The sequence below is a fragment of the Falco naumanni genome, chromosome 2 (genome assembly GCF_017639655.2).
Source record: "Falco naumanni isolate bFalNau1 chromosome 2, bFalNau1.pat, whole genome shotgun sequence".
Classification (NCBI taxonomy): domain Eukaryota; kingdom Metazoa; phylum Chordata; class Aves; order Falconiformes; family Falconidae; genus Falco; species Falco naumanni.
The window spans coordinates 107971990-107996110 of record NC_054055.1 but is presented as its reverse complement, the minus strand read 5'-3'; the positions used below and the strand labels follow the sequence as shown (position 1 = coordinate 107996110).

The 24121-nt window shown below is 40.3% G+C and overlaps 1 protein-coding gene across 2 annotated transcripts in view; it reads left to right on the top strand.

Moving 5' to 3' along the window:
• USP25 (ubiquitin specific peptidase 25) overlaps positions 1–24121 on the top strand; it is a 97130-nt gene that overhangs the window by 30746 nt on the left and 42263 nt on the right. For both annotated transcript variants that reach the window (XM_040582873.1, XM_040582872.1), the window contains exons 4-6: positions 1617–1740; positions 7785–7947; positions 23678–23764. In XM_040582873.1, the coding sequence (XP_040438807.1) occupies positions 1617–1740; positions 7785–7947; positions 23678–23764 (374 nt within the window). The remainder of the gene's footprint in view (positions 1–1616; positions 1741–7784; positions 7948–23677; positions 23765–24121) is intronic.

The following is a 24121-nucleotide window of genomic DNA, read 5'->3' as shown; positions in this document are numbered from 1 at the left end:
GTGCTTCCTTTAAGGGCTCACTAAATAAAACAGAAATCCAGCCATCTTTATTTGGGGAAATAGGGCTAAGTTTAAAACTAGTTTTTTGAAGATACTGGTGTTAACAGAAAAGTTTCTTCTACAACTTCTTTTCAGTTTCAGCTGTCTCTTAGGACAAGTCACCTCATTGTCACTGTTGTAAGTTCGGGGTTTTATTTTGATCCGATGAGAAACGCACAGACAAATAAGCCCAGGGAAGGAAGGCAAGCTATCTCTACAGTGAGTCAGCTCATCTAGGAGAAACGTCAAAAGCTAGATGAAACTCTTTGGGTATGAGTATTGGGCTGGCCTGTGGAAGGAGAAATACAGACAACCTGCTCATCTGTCTGTGTGAGCAGTCATCAGTTTTGAATCTGTACCCCTTTCTCCCAGGTCTTTTAGCTTCCAATGTCCAAACCCAGGCTGCAGAGTAGTTCTTTTCGTAGCATGTTGATAAACTTTGGCCTTGGAGGAGGGAGCCTGAAACCAGCCAAGGCTCTGTGTGCCTGTCTGTCTAACATTGCACATAAAAGTCTCTTTTGCAGTTTCCCCTCTCTGTCTGGCTGACTTGCAAAATGAGACTTTTGGCCCTTGAAATAATGATAACAAATGACCTTGGCTTTTTGGAAGGTCTTGTGCAGTTGATGGACATTCTTGTTGGCCCTGGCTACTCAAAGCATGGCTGTGCTTGACAGGGGGATGATTTGTACTGTGGTGTGATGTGGGATAGTGAAACCTGTCCATACTCAGGAGGGGGAGTGCTGTCACTACCTGCAGGAAACAAGGAGGTTGATGGGGAATGTTAGTATCTGATTCCTTAGGTAATGGGAGCTGGAGAGGGAGGTAGAAGTAGGGTGGTTTCATTTTCATTACCCAGTCAGTAGCCCATCCGGCATTCCCCACATGTCCAAGTGTGGATCCTCATTTTGACTTCAGTATTTTTTTTTCTTAGTTCTCCTATTGAGATGAGCTACTTCAAGTAGACAGAATTTAGATTTAAATACGTTCAGAAAAGGAATACACAGACAGAGTAGGAAAGAATTAGGTGAAGTAAGGAATTTCCCCACTTCTTATGAAACTATGTGAAAGTATTTGGCTCACCAGTGCACAGAAAAATACTTGCAGAATTTGCAGCTGCATTGGGAAAACTCCGCACGTGCTCCTCCATGAGAAGGGCAAAACAACTATGCTCGGTTGAGGTATCCTTTTTTAAAAGAGAAGGTTGTCCTTGTCACACGTTCCCTGGAAGCAACAGATAACTAGCTGAAGTAATACAATTAAGTGTATTGCTTTAAGAGGGCTTTTGGAAACCATGGATTCCTAAATTTGTCCCGTAGCTTTGTGAAACTTAAAACGTTAAGAGGAAGAAAGACTACTGCCTGCCATATCTTAGCAAGAACAAGCTGCTGAGGTTTTTATCTGGCTTGGAAGCGGAAGGGAGCCATTAGCAGGGTTAGTGGTTGGAAGAGTGCAGGGCACAGGAGGGATGGACTGGAATGATGCTCAGCAATCCGTGTGGGCTCGCTCTCCTCTACAGTAAGACTTGCCTTTCGTTCTGTTTCACTTTTAATTTTGAGAAAGATAGTTTTGCTTTTCAGATGTGATTGATCTCACTGGAGATGATAAAGATGATCTTCAGAGGGCAATTGCCTTGAGTTTGGAGGAGTCAAACAGGGCATTCAGGGAGACTGGAATAACAGATGAGGAACAAGCCATTAGCAGGTAAACAAACAACTTATATAAAGCAGAAATTAAATTAAAGAGTTGGAGATTGGCCTGTATTGCTTTTTCTTTAACTTTTAATTTAACAGAGAATAACTTGTTTACTTTCACTTGTGCTGCTGATATGCCTGGCTTCAGGATGTTGCTTTAATGTATTGTATGTTCTACACTGGAAAATAGTCTATTATATGTGGGCTAGGATTTAATAGTATGTTTCATGTTGATTTATGTGTTTAAATACTGAGGAAGTGGATGGAGATAGAGGATATATGATCCTATTTAAATAGGACCTAAAACTAAAAGTTTTTTGTGTATCAGGTAAAAAGCAATGAAAACAAAATATAATTAAGAAGCTAATAAACTTTGTCCTGTTTTTTGCAGTGTTCACATTACAGTAACATTTTCTTATCTCTGTGCTAATGCTGAGATTGAGGGAGGGGGTAGTAATGCCATGACTTGACTATACTAAGAGCAGCTGCTGTACTTTAGCTGATAAAGTATGTTATTAACCTGTTTAACAAATAGGATTTATAAGCTTTGGGTGAAGTTAACTTCTTGGTTTAAAGTTGTATTAACTTATCTTTTTCAACTTGGGTGTGATAAGAGCCTGTAAATCAACTTTTGATCAGATTTTACAGTACCTTTTTTTACAGTGTGTATTTATATGTAAATATAGATATAATTATGAAATATTTGGGACGTGTTCTAAGCCTGGGTGTAGAGCTGTGTGGGAGGGATGATGTTGGTTTTTTTTTTTCATCTGTGGTTGGCCTTGGTCTAAGGGAGAAGGCCAGTGAATAGATCCTTGTGTTAAAGGCTGAGTACTGCCTCCTTGAAAAATACTAATTTTAATAAAAAATGTTTAGATGGGAGAGATTCAACACAATAATTATTTCCCTTGATTCACTGTATTTGACAGACTAAATGGTTTATCAGAGAAGTCCAGCTCTGAGAATATAGAGTGTTACTTTGTCCACAGTCATTTCCTTTTTCCTTTAGAAAAATAGCTGTACTAATTGCAAGAGTAAACATACCCCTCCCTCCCCCCATTTGTGATGAAAGCAGTGTTGTTATACCAACATATATTGATGACATATTTTAGGAGAGAAAGATGGGATGAGAGGGATTTATATTCTCTATTAATAATTAGAAGATTTTTAAGGGATTGGCTTTTTTCTAAGACCTCGCTGTATGCATATATACAGGATTATGGTGGAAGTTCTGTCCAGCTCTGATTCAGAAGTTCAGCTCTTGCATGCTTCTTTTTGAAGGACAGAATTGGCATTCTGTCAGAGTTGTGATTTAGGTGGGCTGTCAGCCTATTTGTGGATTTGGAAATATTTCTCCCTTTTTTTCCCCTGTTCCCCAAGTTTTGACTGCTGCTGTGCTCACTTCTTGGGAGCCTGGAAGCTTTAGATTTTTTTTATTATTATTTATTTTTTTTTTCCCTGTAGGCTTTGCTTTTTCACTTCTCAAACTAAAAAGCCCTTTTTGGTCTTGTCTGCTTAGCCCATAAGTATTATAAATACAGTCTATTTAAATTAAGGTGGGGTTGTTTTTGGTTGCAAAGAATAACAAAGTATGCCATATTTTTTTCTGTATGTACAAAGTACATACATTTTGTATGTGTATAGTACTTTGTATGTAGATAATCTGTTTAGTTATATACAGAGAAAGTGTTGTTTTCTTGATGAAACAGAGATATATATTTGATGGCAAACTTAGGCACAATAGCATGTACCATATTAAGAGCTTGTTACTACCAAGGGGAATATGGCCTGCACACCATACAACATTTTCTATACTTGCAGTAGTATTCTTTGGAGCATTTGTTGCATGAATTCATTTTGCAAAGCCATACAAAACTAGCCACTGAAAGATCCAGAGTGTATCATGGCATAAGAAAGCGAATGGGGCTTTGCTTGTGAATGAAAGCAGAGAAGAGTGAGAATCTTGGGGATTTTGGCAGCATTGAGGTATTAAATCAACTCCGTTACATACCAAGATACACCCCGAGCTGATGGCAAGTTGTGTCAGAGTTGTACAAATACACGAAGTTCAGAATTCTTGAATTCTTCATCTGAACTGTTCAATCAGTTTTCTTAAGGACAGGGCTTCAGACTGTTTTTTAAAAAAAAAATTAAAAAAAAAATCACTTTGTAGTTAACACCCCACAGAAGAATGCTGGCATTCTAATAGAAAGCACAGTATGTGTGCGGGACTTCTCAAAACAAAAAGAGCAAATGTGGTTGTAAACAAGTCAAGCTGCAGCCATTTACTTATGCTTTTCTGGGTTAAGTAAGAAGCAGAAATCAAATAGGAAGTCAATAAGAAGCAAATTAAACTATGGAAATATTTAATTTTTAATGATGTAGGATGTGTGCATATTTAAATAGTCTTTGGTGTGGAGTATATTTTTCTTTAAAGGGATTCATAGTGGTTTGGAACATAATTTGCACTGATTTTGTTAAGGTTTCCAAGGGAGCATTAATGGAATTTCTTGACTTGTGTAATTAATGTTGTAATGCACGTAGAATTTGTCTTCCTGAATGTAATTGCCTTGTGCTGCTTAATGAGGACAGATCTGATTACTATGTAGGTGTTGGGAAGAGTGCAACTGAAATGTCCAAGTGTCCAAGCTGAACATCTTGTACATGGAACATTTAATTATTTTTTTTTACTATTCCTTCTTTAAATCTCCTAGGGAAATGCATGCGATCAGTGTATTTCCTAATACAAAGAAGTTTCTCCTGTTTATCTTACTTTTCATGGATTGAAGGAGAGTGAGGCTGGCCAGGTAGGGCTTCACTGGGGAAGCTAGCACGATACGACTGAAAGGAGAAATTAGCTGGCCTGTGTTGTGCCTAGGGTAGTAGCCATATTAAAGTGAGAGCCCATGCTATAGGTGCATAAGGATGTACACAACCCCTAAGCATTTTTTTTTTTTTTTTTTTTTTTTTTTAACACTGTCATGGGAAGTGCTGGGGACTCTGCACTGTGGTTAAGCATTGTGTCCGTAGGTGAAACTGGGAAGGGATGTAGGGTTGGGGATATTCCTGGATGTCCAGTTTTAAGACTGTCACGGTGTAAAGAGCTTTGTTTGCTCTTGTAGCCGAGTAGCCTGCCGGAGCGGGCTTTTCTGCAGCACGTTTAGTGAGCTTCCTCAGAATGGTTTGGCTGAACTTTTGTGCTGTGGATTTACTTTGCCCAAGGCTTATTGCATTGTCTGCCTAGCCCCATGCAAGCAGCTCTGCAAAGCCGCTTGGCTATGCCCAGCTTGCTGCAGAGAGAGAAATAAACCACTGCTTTGAAGTCCCGAGCCAAGCCTGCCATTAACAAACCCTCACTCCAGAGTTTCCTGCCGAACCAGATTCTAGCACTTGGAGGTGGGGAAGCCTTTGGTCCTGTGAGGCTAGAGAAGTGCCATACCCTTTACATAGTCACCAGCAGCAGAGCCATATCTGCTGCTGTGGTCTCGAGGGTCTCGAAGAGGGTGTTTCTGCTGCATAATCAGAATTGCTAAACCCTTGTACTAAGTTTCTGGAAGGATGCTAATTTTGTTGAGAACAATGACTGGTTAAGGGTTTTTTTTTGTCAAGGTAGTCCCCCAAATCAGGACTGTATGAATATAATGTAGTGGACATTATACTATAAAGAGGTTTATTCGCTATGCTTGTAAATACATTCATTTATGTAGCTTTTGAGCAGATCATTAAATTCCTATTTACTGTCCTCACTTTTATTTCAGTTTGCATCACAGCTGTCGCTGTGACTGAAAGTGAATTTGGCAGGTGGGGTGTGCAGCTATTGCATGTGCTCTCTGAGGACAGATAATGTTAAGTAAAATTGAGGAAAAATATGAAGCTTTGAGAATCAAATACTTTATTAGACATGGAAACAGATTTGAGATGGAGCTAGAGATGAGGAAATCCCCCACCTGGTAAACAAATGCAAGGAAGAAATTTTAGTAGGTTGGTGAATGGTAATACCCTTGGGGTCAGGGGACTGCTTCTGTTTGAGAATATCTATTTTTCTGAACTTGAATCTCAAAATATTTTGAAATAATCTTGAGCTTGGCTGGGGGGGTAGGTGGGCAGGGAAGTTTTGATTGTTTCGCTGAAAGGAAAGTGATACGGAAGTAGGTATTATAGTCCTGTTACAGCATCAGTGTGAATTTATTCCAGTCTGTCAGAGTCTTCATGTCAATTTTAAAGATCCCTTCAACTTAGTTTAGACAAGTGTTTTTTTTAAAAGTAATTCCACCTGGATGAGAAATTATTTGAAATGTGTTTGAGATTTGTTTTGCATTCACTTTTAATGCCCCCATCAAATAACTTTTAAAGGAGAGATACACTAGTCATATAACACTTTGGAAGGATTGTATCAGTGAGGAGGGAAATTAATTTGTTTACATTTTGGAATTTGCTTAGGAGATAACATTATTGTAAAAAGATACTTGCAACTAGCAACTATTGAAGAGTCAGGTTCCATCCCTGTGCATTGTTTGAAGGGATGTCAGAGCAGAAAGTTGAGAGGATTGTATGCCTGTCCTTTCAGTGCTGTTTACAATGTTATCTGTCAAAAAAAGTCAGAAATTGATTAATTCTTAGGAAATTACAGTTTTAGGTTCTTCCTGAGATATATTGATAGAAGAGTGGTATTTATACCAAGTGGTGTCTTGCTTTCTGAATGCTTCTGTTTTACTTTTTTTTTTCCAAAATAAGTAGAAATAACAAATTAGTATGTCCCCCAAAGCAGTTATCTACAGTAAATTCATATAATGCTTCATAGTTCTTGTATATCTTGTAAGATACCTTTTCTTGCTTTAACAAGAGCATAGCTTGAAACAAAAGGTTACAGTTAGGAAACAGAGGGATTACATTGTGTGTGGTCCCAGTTCCTGTCCCCGTGCCCTGCTCCCTGCCCTGTTCCTTTGCTTTTTCTGAGGTGTTGAAACTTTGTCCTTCAGGAACTCCCATTTACAGACCAGCCTAAACCTGCTTTTATTGGATGTTAGTGCATCTAGAAGTGAAGGGGGCAATCCTTCATGCTGCTCAGACTGCTTAGATGCTTGTCACGCAGCTCCTGAATTCCTGCACTCAGCCTTTTGTATGATAGTCTGAGCAGGTAGTTGAGGTGGTGACTTCTGTGTCAGTGGTGCGTATGCCAGGCAGCTTTGCTTATGAGGTAGAGCCATTGTTGTATGACCTGAATATATCCATCTCCATCTTTTATTTAGAAATGCGGCTACCACAGATAACCTGTAAGGTGTTCTTTGTTGCCTGTCTAAGAATATGTGCTGATATAGAAATGCCGTGTTGAGTGAAGCTTTGGGAGCATAACACACATCAGATCTTACTGTCATGTGAAATGTCAACGTTCAGCATAAATCACCTAGGAATAGTTTTCTGCAAAAAGAGTGATCGTTGAAGCGTACAATTAACCTGTTGGCTAATTTGGGTGGCATTTGAAAAATTGTGGGAAGATGTCTTTCCATGGCTCATAAAGTAATTACTTGCTATGTAAAGTGATTAATACAGTTGCATAAGTTGCAAAAATGGAAACTAAAAAAGGATCTTTCATTTTTGCAAGTTTGCCTAGCTAGCTTTGATTTCCTGTCAGTAAAATAAATATTGATGCCTTTGTGCTGTGCATACCGATAAAAGCATTTGTAGATGAAAGCACTCCACTAACAGTGCTGCCTAAGATTTCTTGTTGTCCATCGTGTTTGAATCTGTTCTTAAATAATTGATGACTGACAGACATGGCTCTTGTATCTAGAGCTCTTACAGGAAATTCACTCACTCACTGATACTATTTTCCAAAAGGTAAGGGAATTACTGTAACATACCTAAAAGTAAAATAACGTCTTCCTTTTGAAGACATATTATTGCATATATATTTAAAACCAAACTCAGCAACTTTAAGTTAGCAGATGATGTAATTGTCTGTATTAGTAAATGAGGGTGTTTTACTATGTCATGTATTTTTTTTTCTTTTTTTTTTCTTTTTCTCACATTTTTTCCCTCCATTCTGTTCCGAAGAGTTCTAGAAGCCAGTATTGCAGAAAATAAAGCAAGTTTAAAGAGGACACATCCAGAGGTATGGAGTGACTCTCCAAACCCTTATGATCGAAAGCGGCAAGACAACTGTCCAGTAGGATTAAAGAATGTTGGCAACACGTGCTGGTTTAGTGCTGTCATTCAGGTAAGCCCCCTCTTTGGTTAGCAGTGTATACTCTTCATTGTATTTATTGTGAGGTGAGTTATTTTCAGTGGATACCTTAAGATACCAGTTTTCCTGGGAAGTTTATGCTGCTGCATGAGATGGTTTTGAGCATTACTTATTTATTGCATCTCTTAACGTGTTCATCCGTAAGTCTGATTGAAGTGTAGAAAGTACTGTAGCATAACTAAGCGAGGCTTCAAAATGTTTCTTACTAAAAAGTTGTTGAAGACAGTGAGTTGAGTCTCTGAAGATCCTGGATGTCTGCAGCTCACGCTGACATCAATGACAATTGTGGATGCCTGAAACCATGTGAAAACTGGATTACGGATGAGGAACAGGCTTTTTTATATTAAAAGAAACGCATACAAATGACTGGAAGGGGGTGGCTGATAATGGGGGTATGCAGAGGAAGTGAAACGCTCTCAATCATGGACTGCTTATAGAATAGCTACAAGGAAATAGCTGAGTAGGGTTAAGGAAGGAATAACAGAGAAAAAGACTTGGAGGAGGAAAGTAAAGGTCTGATACAGATGCAGGTGTGTCTGTTTTGGGTTGTTTTACCTAATGCAGCCAATATATGTGTTTTTAGTCTGTTCTAGTGTATATGTAGCTTAGTTAAAAACTACCTTTTTTTTTTTTTTAAGATAGTCTCAGTAGGGAAATGAGTACAGTTACTGCAACTTTTCTAGTGAAATCTAATGTTGGGTTTGCGTGGCAAGACTTTGGTAGCAGCAGGGCTACAGGGATGGCTTCTGTGAGAAGCTGCTAAAAGCTTCCCCCATGTGTGGAGCCAATGCCAGCCGGCTCCAAGAGAGACCCGCCACTGGCCAATGCTGAGCCCATCAGCAATGGTAGTAGCATCTCTGTGATAACATACTTAAAAAGAGGGAAAAAACCACACCCTGCACAACAAATTGCAGCCAAGGAGAGGAATGAGAATATGTGAGAGAAACAGCTCTGCAGACGCCAAGGTCATTGAAGAAGGAAGGAGAGGAGATGTTCCAGGTGCCAGAGCAGAGATTCCCCTTGAAGCCCACGGTGAGGCAGGCTGTTCCTCTGCAGCCCATGGAGGTTAATGGTGGAGCAGATGCCCACCTCCAGCCTGTGGAGGACCCCATGCCAGATAAGCTGTGACCCCGTGGGAAGCCTGTGCTGGAGCAGGCTCCTGGGAGGACCTGTGGAGGGAGGAGCCCATGCTGGAGCGGCCTGTTCCTGAAGGATGGCACCCCGTGGAAGGGACCCACACTGGAACAGTTCATGACGAACTGCAGCCCATGGGGAGGGCTCACTTTGGAAAAGTTAATGGAGGACTGTTTCCCATGGGAGGGACCCCACGCTGGAGCAGGGGAAGAATGTGAGGAGTTCTCCCCCTGAGGAGGAAGGAGTGACAGAGACAACATGTGATGGACTGACTGCAACCCCCATTCCCTGTCCCTCTGCACTGCTGCTGGGGCAGGAGTTAGAGAAAATCAGCAGTGAAGTTGAGCCCAGGAAGAAGTGAGGGGTGGGGGAAGGTATTTCTAAGTTTTGGTTTCATTTCTCATTATCCTACTCTGATTTGAATGGTAATAAATGAAACTAACTTTCCCAAGTTGAGTCTGTTTGGCCTGTGATGGTAATTGGCGAGTGTGTCCCTGTCCTTATCTTGACTCACAAGCTTTTTGTTATGTTTTCTTTCTCCTGTCTAGCTGAGGAGGGGAGTGATAGAGCAGCTTTAGTGGGCATCCAGCCAAGGTCAACCCACCATAGTTCTAGTATCAATAATTCATTGTACATAAACTTTATGAATCCATCTTTAAAGAGATTTTCTTTTTAAAGAAGTAATCGCTAAACCTGTATATGCTTCTGTAAATAATCTGTAGAGATACTCAAAAGTGACCAGAAAACTGTGGGTGAAACTGGACTACAATAGGGGGAAATTTATTTTTACTATACAAGAAGCAAATTCAGCATATTGTAACTTCTCATAGTCTGATGTTTTAAGACGAAGCAAATATCTAATATTTTTAACAAATTACTGTCAGGCTGAAGCACTTCAGAAACTAATGCTGTTACTTTCATACTGATGGCTGTTGTAATTCAGGCTGAGTCCATTCAGATCTGTGTTCTGCCTAGCAATTTCAGCAAATGGATGTTTACAGAGGAGTACAAACACTACGCATGATACTGCTCTGTTAAAACACTCCCAAGCCTCCAACTGCTTGTATCTTGGGGGAGTCTCTTAATCCTTTTAGTTTTAGTCGGTAATCCCCAGAGGACCTCTCTTTTATGTACTTGTCTCCCTTGAACCCTGAAAACTTCTTGTACCCATTCCTTTGGGTAGGAATTATATGGTTGTGCTCCCTACTGCATGAAAACTGCCTTGGTTTTTTTTGTTTGTTTTTTTGAACCTGGCTCCCACTAGCTTTATATTGTTGCCTCCATGTCTCCTGGTGGACAAGTCAGTTAAAAGTTGATTGCCGTTACAGTTCTGTGGACTGCTGTCATACTCGCTTTCAACAGGTTGGTGGTCTTTTCCCAAGCTGACTGCTGAGTTATCTATCTTGTTGCTGTTCTACATGTCTTTTGTAGCTCCAGTAGCATTTTGGTTGGGGGACCAGGAAACCTGTCAAGGTGTAAGCTATGAACTTATGAGGTGGTATGATGGACAGAGATACAGACTTTTCAGGAAAGACAACTAGGGATGACAAGGAAGGGTGTTGCCTTCCTTGTGAAGGAGCAGCTAAAATGTATGTGATGCTTTTGTGGGACAAGATGAGTTTTAAGATGAGAGTTTGTGGGTCAGGATCAGAGGAGAGATTGGTAGAGGTATCACTGATTAGTCTGTTAGAGACCACCCTCCTGAGGATGAGGATGCGGATGCGAACCAAGATTTCTTTAAAGAGGCAAGGAAGTCTCTGGATCACGGTCTGTGGTTCCCATGGGGAACTTTAATAAACATCTTCACACCTGCTGGAAGTCCAGCATAGCAGGACACAAGCAAACCAGATTTCTGGAGGGTAGCAGGGAACGCTTCTTGATATGACTACCGATGGGACAACTAGGGCTGATGTGCAGCTGGACCTGCTGTTCCCTAAAATGGAAGAACTAGTTGAAGAGGTAATAATGTGGGTACTTTTGACTGCAGTGACCATGAAATAGTGGAGTTCAAGATGCTGATGGGAGTGAGGAAAGAGTAACAGGGTACAGACCCTAGAGTTTTCAGGAGAGCAGATTTTGGCTTCTTGAGCGAGTTGATGTCTGGGTTCTCATAGGAAGTAGCTCAGGAGTGCAGAGGAGCTCAGGAAAGCTGGCAGCATCCTCTAACAGCCAGAAGGGGCCATTCTGCTGCTGAGGGCTGAGGTCCAATGCAAGCAGGCAGTGTGCAGGAGATGGAAGCAAAGATGGACTACTGAGGAGGGGTTTGCAAATGTTGCCCAGGCATGAAGGGATGGTGTTAGGGAAGTGAAAGCTAACCTAGAGGTGATGTCTCAAGGCATGTCTAGAGTAACAAGAAGAGATTTTGATGCTCATAAAAGGCTGATCAAGGAGAACATGGTTCTGTTGCTAAATAGAGCAGGCGATTTAGTGACAGCAGGCTTAAATAAGGCTGAGGTGCTCGGTGCCTTCCTTTGCCTCAGTCTTCATCTGTGTTTGGTCAGGGAGAGGAACTCTGAGCAGCGGTTAAGGACTGAGTCAGAGATTACTTGAGAAAACTTCACCATGTAAGTCCACAGGACCCACTGAGCTGCATCCAGTGGTGCTGAAGAGAATGGTGGGAAGTCTTAGCAGGGCCACTCTTTATCATCTTTGAAAGGTCACGGAGAATCAAGGAGGTTTCTGGTTTATCTGGGGACAGGCCACAAAGTCAGCTTGTGAAGCTATGGTATGGTCTGCATTAGTTGACCATTGAGAAGATGGAGTCAGGCTTTTCACAGCAGTGCGTGTTGGGAGGATGAGGGGCAATGGGAGTAAGTTGAGTAAGAGAGGTTCAGCTTGGAGATAAGCATTATTTCCCGTGAGGACAGGCAGCAGTGGAGATTGCCTAGAGAGGCTGTACAGGCTCTGTTGAACCGTGAAGGCTTTTAGGATGTGCTTGGAAAAAGCCCCGAGTAGCCTGTTCTGATCTCACAGGTGACCTCCTGCTCAAAGCAGGAAGTTCAGCAAGAGACTTCACCAGTCCTTTCAGAACTGAACTGCCCTATGATTCTATAGTAATGTTTTCCATTTCATTCTGTCTTCCTTTCTGAATTATTTTATTCTGTTTTTAACTACTTCATATGTTGAACTGATACTTCCATGGACCTATCTGCCATAAATTCAGAGTTTTGAATAATACTGCTTAGCTTGGTGCCTGTCATTTCCTATAGGATTGCTTCCCACCAGGTACCTCCCTGTACACTTACCTGTGCTGAATTTAGCTTTATTACAGTCTGTCAGTCCCATATGATCCTTCTGTCACTTCATCTTTGCCAGCTCTTGTTTTTGCTACATTGCCTATCTCCATACTAAGCAAGCTTGGTCATCTTGCCACTTGCTCCTTTTTCTAGATCACTTCTAAATTTTGCTTACCATCACAGACTCTGTGAATTTCCGGTAGCATCACTTCGGGATGGAACAGGTGGTTTGCTCTTGCCCTCTTTTTCTTTTTGATTGCCTATTTGTCTGTGTCTGGACCTTCCATCTTACCTCATCACTGCGTAGTTAAAAGTTTTTGTTGATTGACTTCTTTAGAAATTACTCTGAAATCCCAGTAGACTACATAAATTGGATTGCTGTTATCCATGTTCTTTTTGACTACTTGATGTTGCATGGATGTTTTTTGTTTGTGGTGAGTGAGTTTGTTTTGGTTTTGGTCTTTTTTTTAATGGGCGGGATTTAATTATCTGCAGATAATTGCGCTGTAGGTAAAGAAATGGAAAGAGTTCTTTATTTGTTCTACCACCTCCCTTCCCACCAAAGTTTTTATGTTCTTGACCCCTTTCAGCATCTAGTAATCTATCACGTGTTTGAGTTTTCTGTTTTCCTGAGATCTTTTATGTTTCCCTTGTTCATCTCTCCTCCTTCCCTTATTCCTTCACATGCATAGCACTTTTTTCAATAGCAGAAACATTGTCCTGGTGCTAATATAGAGAAACACTTTATTTCCATACAGTTCTTTGTGGGGCTAATATGACTTGGCATTTTACTTTGTTTTGTAATTAGATTTTACATTCCATAGTAGTCCCAAATCTCAAGATGACTGATTTCATGTGTATGTGCGTTTCTGTAAAAGAAATACTTATACAAGGTAGACTGCAAATGTTTAAATATATGTTTTCAGGGAAACTTGAATTGTAATTCATTAACTACAGAGATAAGAACAGAGGCTAGAGAATGTTAAAACCTATGCTAGACCTATGAGCTCATGTTGTTTATACCCGATGTGCAACTTTATACCTTGAAAACAGATTATAAAGAGGGCTGACTAGTTGTTATGGTCATTACCCATATTATGTGAAAATCTGTGGCATTTGGAATTATAATGGTTTGATCCTAAAACATAGCTAAACTTCTGTATTTAGGTCTATAGAATGTAATTCAAGTAAACCACTGAAAGATTTGTAACTTCGGTTGGTTGAAAACTTAGGTTATTAAATTGTCTGCCAGCCAGGAAGACTTAGGTTTCAAACAACCATCCCAGGAAATTTAATGCATGTTAATTTAGAGCATTAGCTAATACCGTATTTATTTATCCACAGGGCAGACTGACTCCTTGGGTTGCATTGACTATGCAGAAACATTTTGAGGCTTTCTTTAGGAGTCTTTTGAAACCTGACACATCGCATAGGTCAATAATATCTAAGTGTTAACTACTGTCAGTCACAATGATATACTGTGTAATATAATCTGAAACTAAAATGCAAAGGAAGAAAACTCTTTTTCTTTCTATTTAAGGGGTGCTTGTTAAGGAAAAAAAAGTGCTTTTGACACTTTGACAGTTTCCTTATGCAATGCATCTTTCTTTATAGCCACCAATTAGCTGACTTTGTCAAATGTAGTCATCAATGGTTTGTTGTATTTGCACTAAGGGCATGAAATTCTTTTAAGATATGTTTGCAATGAGTGACAGCAAACCCTAACAAGATTCAAACATTGCTGGAAATACTGTCTTTTAATCTGTATTTATTTGTGCGTTAGAGAAATACGCACATGTGAAAGTCATCCTCTTCTGTGGGGAAAAAGAGGAGTCTCTCTTCAGTTAGCTCCAAAACAAAGTTCTGCTCTCAAGAGTTACATTCAGCATCATTAAAATGAACAGTAATTTCTTCCACACTAACTTCTAAAAATCTGTCCTGCTGTTGAAGACTTTTGACTTGATAACAGCTTGAATTTAAAACTGAAAACATGTCAAAGTGAAACTGTACTAAAGCATGTCCCCTTCTTCCTTACCAAGAAACAAATCAGGTCCCTCGACAATTTTCCCGCCTCCTCTTGAATTCGTAATAAACCTACATTTTTGGCGTGAGTTCACCAATACATACTTTTGCTGCTGTTTAGCTAGATTAACTTTTATAGAAGGATCTCAAAGTCTTGAGGCTTTAGAATATTTCCAGAAGGTGGTTTGTGTGGGTTTTATTTTTCTCGTTATTGTAACAGTGTGTATCTGTTCTTGAAATAGAACTTAGATATTAAGTTCTTTAAAGAAACAAATAATGAATATACCACTACATGTTTCTACTTCCTTTTTTTCAGTAAATCTCAGTGGCTCCATTGTAAAAAGGTAATTTCACCATCTTCCTTGGTTTTAAGAGTTTATAGTCTGAAAATGGCTTATAAATAATACATTTATTGAGCCTGTGAAGCGGCTCCTTTGTTTCATGCTGAGCACAAGTTAAGTGTTTACAGGATGTAGGATGCCAAAGGTGGGTAATGCACAGGACACGGATGCGCTATTGATACTGTGTCTGTAGGCTTGCTGCCCATGCAAGTTTTCTCCCAGGTGTTTTGCTTTAGGACATTGCACAAGACTAATTTTTATCTTTTGGAGCTCCAAACAGGGTTTCAGTCATGTGTGGGAAGCAATGCACTGACAGTACTTGCCCTTTGAAATCATGGGAGGTACCAAGTAGTAGTGAATGTTGTCCACTCGCTGCGCTAAGACACATTTCGGATGGAAGGAAGAAAGTGTGTGGGGAGTCACATGAAAGTTTTACTGTAAATGCTGCTCTGTTTCCCCTCCCCCCAGTCCCATACCTGAAGTACTAGGTGTAGTGTTTTCCCACGTCTCTTGACTTCCCACAGGCCTGTCTGGATTGTAGCTCTTCCTTTTGCCAAATTAGTTATCCCTACAGGACAGCTGGGATTTGTCATCTCCACAGCCTTTTCTCTGGGATTCTGTCAAAGTCTGGTTAGCCATTCAAAAATGAGGCTTCCCCCCCGCCCCCCCCCCCCCGCCCCCCCCCCCCCCCCCCCCCCCCCCCCCCCCGCAAAGTACATAGCCTGCAGAATGAAGAATTAGCAAGCTACTGTCTTACAAGCACAAATCTCCATGGATGCTCTTTAACTTTTAATTTCAGGGTCCCTAACACCACTTCTGGTGTTTCACTCTGTTGTGTCATGTTTAGGAGCAGCCTTCTTGCTTTCTTGATGTCAATATATTGGGGGTTAGGATCTCATTTGATCCTAAACTTCTACTTCTGGGAAGAAGCAAGCCAGCTTGATAAGTGAGAATCAAGCAAGTATTTTCTTTCCAGTTGGTGTCTCAGCTGTTGTTCTTACCATCTATAAAGCAGCCTACCACAAGTATCTAACTTGGCATTGTTTTGTTTTTCCCATTTGTCATGTTGAATGAGAAGGATTGTGATGGATGATGTGGTAGTGCATTAATACCAAAAAGCCTAGTATATAATAAGAGTTGAATGGATGTACATTGTACGTGACTCCCTTGCTCCCCTGGACATGCAATGGAAGGTTGCGTGCTGAAGAGCGTTTAGTGCCAAATCTCCATTTGAGTTAAAATGGTCATTGATGGAATATTTTCTTTCTGCTGTTTTCTCTGTGGAACAGCCTGTAGCAGGAGTGTGGGGAGGAATAATGATTTAAATTGTTCTGTAGAGTTTCATGGACAGAGGAATAATGATGTTGAAAATCTAGTTTCTTGCATTTCCTCCCTCTGTCGCTCCTTCTGTTCCTCTGAAGTAAAGATTGACCTGTTACAGGTTCAGTCATCCTGTGATATTTGCTGACAGGATATTCCTTTTCCTGCTTTCTGTTCTTCCCTGTGGTCTCCAGTTCCCTCTGGTTGCTTGTGTGATTTTTTCAGACTCTTGCCTTTATATTTAGTGGCACGTAATATTGCAAAACTTCTGTTGTGAAGGATTGGAAAGCTTTAGTAAATGATGGCTTTAGCTTTGGTTCATAAATAGTTGTTTATTTAATTAAAATAAAGGATAAAGAATAAGTGTTGGGTTGTGATCGTGTGTGCAGTTCCTAGGTTCGGAAGGGCATAAAGCCATTGCATTCTTTAGGTGTGTTCTTTAAAGTTGTACCACAAACTTATTTCATGTTCTTGTGCGTTTAGGCAAGAAGTTGAAAACCATAACCATATAAAGAGATGCTGGCTGTTACTTTACATTCTAATAGAATTTTTTCTTGCTTCGAACGTGTAATAGAGGAGTGGTTGAATGGCATTTTTTAGTATGTGCCAAGACACGAGTATAAAGTGAATTCTTCTGGACACATATCATACTTATCCGTCTTCTGAATTGCAGTAATGTTCTGAGTTTGTTGCTATAAACAAGTAAATGTTCTCTCAATGCCAGCTGGTAATAGCATGGTGAGCTGTTTGTTCAAAATGTTAACCCAAGTCTGCTAGAGGTCTTAAGTTAGTTTAGAATAGAATCATAGAAAGATTTAGGTTGGAAAAGATCTTTGAGATCATAAAGTCCAGCCATTAACCCAGAACTGCCAAGTCTGTCACTAAGCTCCGCATCTATGTGTCTTTAAAATTATGCTCCGGGGTTGGTGATTCCACCACCTCCCTGGGCAGCCTGCTCCAATGCTTGACCACCTTTCAGTGAAGACATTTTTCCTAACACCCAATCTAAACCTCCTCTGGTGCAACTTGAGGCCATTTTCTCTTGTCCTGTTGCTAGTTAATTGGGAGAAGAGACCGACCCCCCCCTGCCTACAGCCTCCTTTCAGGTAGTGGTAGGGAGATCCCCTGAGCATCCTCCTCTCCAGACTAAACCACCCCAGTTCCCCCAGCCGCTCCTCATAGGACTTGTGCTCCAGACCCTTCACCAGCTTTGTTGCCCTTCTCTGGACACGCTCCAGCACCTCTGTGCCCCTCTTGTAGTGAGGGACCCAAAACTGAACACAGGATTTGAGGTGCAGCCTCACCAGAGCTGAGTACTGGGGGACGATCACTGCACTTGTCCGGCTGGCCACGCTCTTTCTGATACAAGCCAGTTGTTTGACTTTTCAATATCAAACAATATGAAAGCTGTTTCCCATCTTCTTCCATGTTACACCTCAGCCTTTTGGAAAAGCAAAACATGACAGCTTAAAACTGTGTTTCATACCCTGTTTTTCAGTGTTTTGGAATGCCGATTCGTTAACTGTTCATAAATAAAAACATCTTTTTTGAGATACTTTCCAAAGCTTTTAAGACCCGGGATTGAATGTCTTTGTGACTTTGAAAATGCTAAGTATTTCCCTGACTGCTGCGACCGTACATGTGGATTTATTCTGCAGAAGTTCAGCCATAAGACAGTGTCATATCTGTCTGTAGGAGTTTTGTTTCAGAGAGGGAGAGCAGAAGAAAACCCTCCTCTTCCTATACTTTCACAATGAGGTTTGAACAGAAATCTGCTCAAGTCCCAGCTTGGAAGCTGTTTTCCTCTCTTCCCTTCCCTCTTCCTTACATGCAATTTTCTAAAGAATGCGGGGATTTTCAGGAAGGCTTTTGACTGTGCCAAATTCTCAATGCATGGAGAAAAGCAGATTCAGGAGTGTATTTTGGGTGACTTCCTCATTTTCTTAAGGCTTGGTGGTTTTTTCTCTAAAAGTTAAAAGACAAAACACGGGGCTGTTATATGCTGAAGAGAACATATATTTAAAATTCTCAATAGTCTTGTTACAGTAATTTTCTACATTGCAAGTAAAATGTGTTTAAATTCATTTGAATATCCACATAGCAGTTTCCTTTTAGTTTAAGCACCGCAGGTAGAATTCTTGTTGTATCCGTGCTTGCTGAGTTTTACTGCTGTGCAGTGCATGCGTAGGCTCAAACATAGGCCTGATGACAACGTTTAATGCCCATCATTAGTCTATCCTGACAACAGGACTTACCACTTACACGAGTAAAATGTCCAAGAGCGGAGCAGGAGGCAGCCCAAGTGTGAGTTATAAGGACGTGCTGGGTGGAAAGGACCATAATGCAGGAGCAGAGAGCGGCCAGCGCAGAGGCGACAGCTACTTCATGGGCTTTGTTGTGAGAAAAGTAGGTTTAAAAATACGAACCAAAAGAGAAAACAGTAACATAGATTGATAAATAGAAAAGGTGGGAAGGCCTTAAAGAGGAGGGAGAAGTGATTCTCCCCATTTAGTGGTATAGATTCCAAAAGACTTGAATGTTGGAGAGAAGTGGGCTTGGTTGCCGGTGAAGTTGGTTATGTTTTTGCAGCATGGAGCTTCGGACACTAATATTCAATCTGAGGCATGCAGGGAGGGTAAGTCACTAATAAGCCTAAGTGCAGTGTTTAGGAGTACTTTTATTTTGAACCCCCATAGTACTTTAAATGTAATTGTTTTCGGTATTTGAAGTTCTTAATGTTATTGGAAGGAACATATGCTAATGCATGCAGGTGGGAACATACATTCCATAAAGTTCTGTGTTTTCTTTGATTTAGATTAATGGCATGAATAAAAAATTATTCCTAATAACGGCTAATCTACCCCACTAAAACTAGCTGTCTATACAGTAAATCACCAAAATTGTTTATAAAGTGAAAATGTAAGTCTAATTTGTTATGTTGGCAGAGGCAAACTATTCCAAATAATATACTTAATGACACAGGCAGAGCTCTATTTTTGCTTTTTATTTTTAGTGCAATAATAATGTATTCGTTCTTTGAGATTCCTCTGTGCTTGTTCCTCAGAATGAAGGTAGATGGTCTCTGCTTCGTGGCTTTAAAATCTGAATAAATGTAAAAGTGTAAATGAGTAAAATGCCCCAGATGACTAAATGAGGCAAATGGGTGTTGTGATGTGTTTAATGCATATATAAGCTTTCAACTTACACAAGATCATGTTTTAGCTAAATGCCAGTACCTAAAGCAATTCCTTTAGGAACTCTGTAGGAACGCATACTCTTCTGCCAAAGAGTTGCTCTTCAGGCTGTGCTAATAAGATACATTTAGGTTTTGGGTACTAGCCAAATTAAGTCCTTCCTAAATTTTCTATGCCAAAATTCAAGTTAGTCTTTGTATTTTTTTTCCAGTTAAAACTCAAGCCTTGGCACTAATTTGGACAAATTCCTAGCCAGTATTGGCTGTTGACACATAGGTATCCTTATGTACACCCACGCCAGTCGTTGCATCCTTGCCTTGATGGTAAAAGGTAAAAGCCTTCCCTTTAGCAAGACAGAGCCTACAAACAGGGAGTCTGTGGCCTCCCACAAGAATGGAAATTGCACAACTTTTTCTTGGGGCTGCTCTAAGAGAAACTGGAATGACGATCACATTTCACAATACACTGGTGGTGTTCCAGCTGTGTACCAGTAGATCTGTCCTATTTTGTTTGCTAAGCATCGGTAGTAACTGGTTGGGTTTTGCTTTTGTTTCTCTTATCACCTTAGAAGCTCAGGTCTTCTGCAGCCGTTAACAGCCCTGGTCAAATGTATCCATTCTACTTAAAATATCCTAGACGATTTTCAGCCAAATGAGAATGTTTTTGTCATCTTGCTGACTCGTTTAGAATTAGTAGTCTGAAACAACTTGAAAGTCCTCCTTTCCAAGCTTTACCTTTGTGAATTGAATGGGGAGGTGGCTGTGTTCCTAGTATTACGAAATTAGGTTTTCGTGTAAACTTGTGTAAAGTTGATCCATATTAAGAATTCCCCAGTTCTGTGCAGAATTTCTTGCTTTTTTGTTCTCAATGGTGGGAACAAATACAAAATTGCTAGTCAAAGAAAGCGAAGGGTTTTCTTACATTTGTTAGTGAAACGGCTGGTTTTAGTGCTCTGTGCTCACAGAACTTGCAAGAATCCATCAGAAAGCCTGTCTAAAGCTTTGTGCGGGAGCTTGGTAAGTCATCTGTTACCTAGATGCAGAAGTACTGTTTTCCTACTCTCCAAGTATTGTTGATATCAGTAACTTTGCTATTTTAGGACTCTGCTGGTGGCTCTTCATGAGCTGTGTTGCATGCCAAGCTTTTATAGATTTAGTATGATGACTAATTTATTTTCTTGTTGTATTAATGCAATGTTACAGTTCTTGAATGTTAAGAATTAATTCTTCACTCAAGCAACCTAAATTCTGCCAGGGTCCTTATGTTTGATAATCCTAGACATTAAGCGGGGAAAGGGTTAAGCAGGGTGTTTTAGGTAAAGCCAAGGCAGGTTATACTCTGAAATTGCATTTGGACTCTATATAGTGTGGGTAGACATTATTCAGAAAGGCTAATGTTTTTAGTGTCTTAAAGTCTTGAAGCTTCAACTCTACCAAGCTCTGGCACAACAGAAATTACATCATCAGCACCTACAGCAGGAGAAAGCCACAGTATGTCTGTTGTCATTCAGCATGGTTAGCTTCAATGGCCTAAACTGACACTGGATTTTTGGTGGTGTTTTTATTCTAATTTTTGTTCACTATCTTGTTTAGCCCCCAAACTGACATGGTAGGAGGGAGGTGTTCTAAAAATCTGTTTGTTTTCATGATAATTTGAATTGATGTAACTTACCTTAGCCTTAGCTTGGTCAAGTTTCCAGGTGACAGCTTTTAAATAGGTTTAAATACGTTGGGGGGGGGGGGGAACACCCCACCTTTTGGAGAATTGTTCTTGTATGAGTAATTTTTGCATGCTTTACACTGGTAAATTTAAAACATACTTGATCAAGACCAGTAGAAATGAAGTGTCCAGCTTTTGAAGTATCCAGCTTTTAGATCCAGACTGTTTTCTTGCAGTGGGACTCCGGACACCTTTCTGTAGCCGAAGCCAAGTGGGTGAGAGGTGAAGTGCTGCCCCACGCAATGTGTTTGGAAGGCCATGCTTTGGCCTGGGGCCAGTGGGTGGCACTTAGGCCAGGGACAGTCTCTGCTGTGTCTCTCCTGGTGGCTGCAGAAGAACAGCTTCTGCTCCATGGCATTACTTACCCTGGGTGTAGGAAGCCTGGGCAATGGAGGGCTCAGCACATTAGGACTTGTATTGCCTAACCCCTTTCTGAAGCACTGGGGTGGGGGGGTCTCCGCTGTGCTGAGGGCTTAGGTGAGCTTGTTTAGATCTCCTTACCTCAGGAAGAACTGTAGGTTCCTCCTTGAGGTACACTGGGCACAAAAGTTAGTTCGTCTCAGGCATGCTTATTATATACTTGTTTGCACTTGCACTGGGAAATTATCTTTTCTTTTGTGAAGGTAGAAGTTTCCTGAATTTAATTTAACTCAGTATAGAAGAGCTACAGCATGATACTGTCCTGTTAGCATTTATGTTGGCAGTAGGTTAACTGTGAGTGTTCTGCTGCATCTTAGTATGACCACGCGCAGCATAAGCTGTTCTAGAGAAAAGTTTAACAACTGAATATCCTGCATAGGAAATTCTGAGTAAAGCAAAGCCGAAGAAGAAGAAATGAGCACACCGGACAATCCTTTCACTTCTGTAAGCTGCTGAGAATAATTAAGTTCATTCATCTTAGTAAAACACGGGGTTACGTGTTCACAGTTCAGAGTTCTAGACTGAAGAAATAAAATTTTTGTGAAAAAACTTGTGGATTGAATGCCAGGCAAAAGTTCTAAACTTTAGTACAGTTTTCTGTACTCATTTCATAATGCACATAAACAAATTTGGCCAGCTCAGCTTCTTGGCCCTTTGATGGTACTTGGATTAGTAATGGAGAGAAGTCAATCTTTGGACATTATATTTCAGCAGCTGGTTTGTTTTGTGCATAAGACCGTGCTATGTTTTGCTTGACGAAGAGCCCACCGGTGGAATGCTGTTACATCATGAGACATAAGTTCAATTAGTATGAACTTCTAGAATGACACTTGAATTAAATATTAACATTTTCCATGCTTTGAGTAAGTAAACAAAGGACTCTGGGTTTTGATCTCCCTTCTTTGCAAGGGTGGATAAAAGGGGAACCTGTGTTTTGAACAGCAAAACAGAAAAAGAAAAAAAAAGCCTGACTACTCCATTGTTTGTTGATTTAGCAAGGTCAGAAAGGTCTGTTTTGTTTGGTGTTTGTGAATATTTTTTCTATTACTTACTCTTAAATCTAAAAATGTTAGGAAAGACAACTTTAGCCTTTTCATCTTGCTGGAGATGCTGTAAACTGTGGGGAGAAGTTAAAACTGGTACAGGCTTTTCCACCGAGAGGTGAAAATGTTTCTGAAAAGCATCAACTCAGCTTTTTTTCCTTGCAACATATTCTAAATTATTAGAATAAATACAGTGCCTCTTCACAATTTGTTTTTGCACTGTGGTGTTGAAATCCTGTTAAATCAGCTGTGGTCTGTGACTGAAATCTTTACCTGGACAAGTTGTGGGATCAAAGTCTGTTGCTGGGGTAGGCAAACTCTGACTTTCCACAATCAATAACTAATATGTGATTGGGGGCTTTGGGGGTGGGGGAGGGGGGAGTTTATTATAGATTATAAACCCAAAGGATATGAATAGGAGGGCAAATCTTTCCTGTGCTTCTCTGAGGAGCGTGTTTCAAATGCTTTAGAACTTTTCTGCTACGCTTTCTTCATCAGAACTCTAGCCTGTGGTAATGCAGTGAACTTGAGTTGAAGTGCTGTCTGCCTGTTCAGAAAAGCAGTGATGCAGTTACACAAGTGCTGAGGACTTCAGTTCTCAGCCACTGCTTTTGACTTTATTTTGCCAACAAAATCTTGTTCTTCTACTCTCTGGGCTGAAGCGTGTGTGTTACACCATGGGGTTCTTTGTGGGTGTGCTTGTGGACACCTGATTTCATTTGTTTCTTATTGTTTGAAAAAATGAGAATGTTATCGGTTCGTTACGTGCAATGTTGTATAACCCAGTTTCCTTACTGTAATGTACATCATTCAGATCCTAGAATAATGGGAGGAGTGGACAGAATGCAGAAAGCAGAGATCATTGCAAGTGGATTTAAGTCACATAGATGAAGGTGTACTCTCTGGGTGGAGGAGGCAGATGATAGAGGGCCTACAAGATGAATTTTACATGGCTAAAAGGCTTTAATTTTGAAAACTGAGGTTTACAACTAATAAAATTCTTGTTACAAAAAATAATTTACCTATATTTAAAATTATTGTTCCATTGGTGTGATTAAGTGTAAAGAAGTTCTTTTGTTATGCTGGTTTCGTGGCAAAAAATAATAATTGTCTTCTCATGAAAATATGTCTAGCGAAGTGAAATCTAGCTTGTGCAATGCTAAGGTTTCATTTCAGATCTTAAACATCTCATTTATTTCACTAAGGCATGATTTGAAAGAATTCAGTATTGTTTGTAGAAGTCCTTAAATGTTTTTTAATTTTTTTCTTTTCAGTCATTGTTTAACCTGCTGGAGTTTCGAAGACTAGTTTTGAATTTCAATCCTCCTGCAAATGCTCAAGACTTGCCCCGAAACCAAAAGGTAAAATTAGAAGCTAACTTCCCCTGGTGGCTGGAAAGGGCATTTCTCTCTTGTAATTGAATTTTACACTGTTCTCTAGCTCAAATTAGCATGAGTTTTATAGCTGCTAATTAACATTTCTCCGAGATTCCTATTACTGATCTTACATAAAGTACATTAGCCTCATGAGAGTATGGGGCAGGGTGCTGAAGGAGCCGGAGTTTGCTCAGCGTACTGCTGCTTAGACCAGGTTCAGCGGAAGGATTTTGCTGGTAAGATTGTAGCAGCACTGCTGCCAGTGGGTGAGCATTCCTGATGTGAATGTAGCTTGTATTAGCAAACGTATTTTATTCTAGTTCCCTCGCGCTGCAGCTAAGG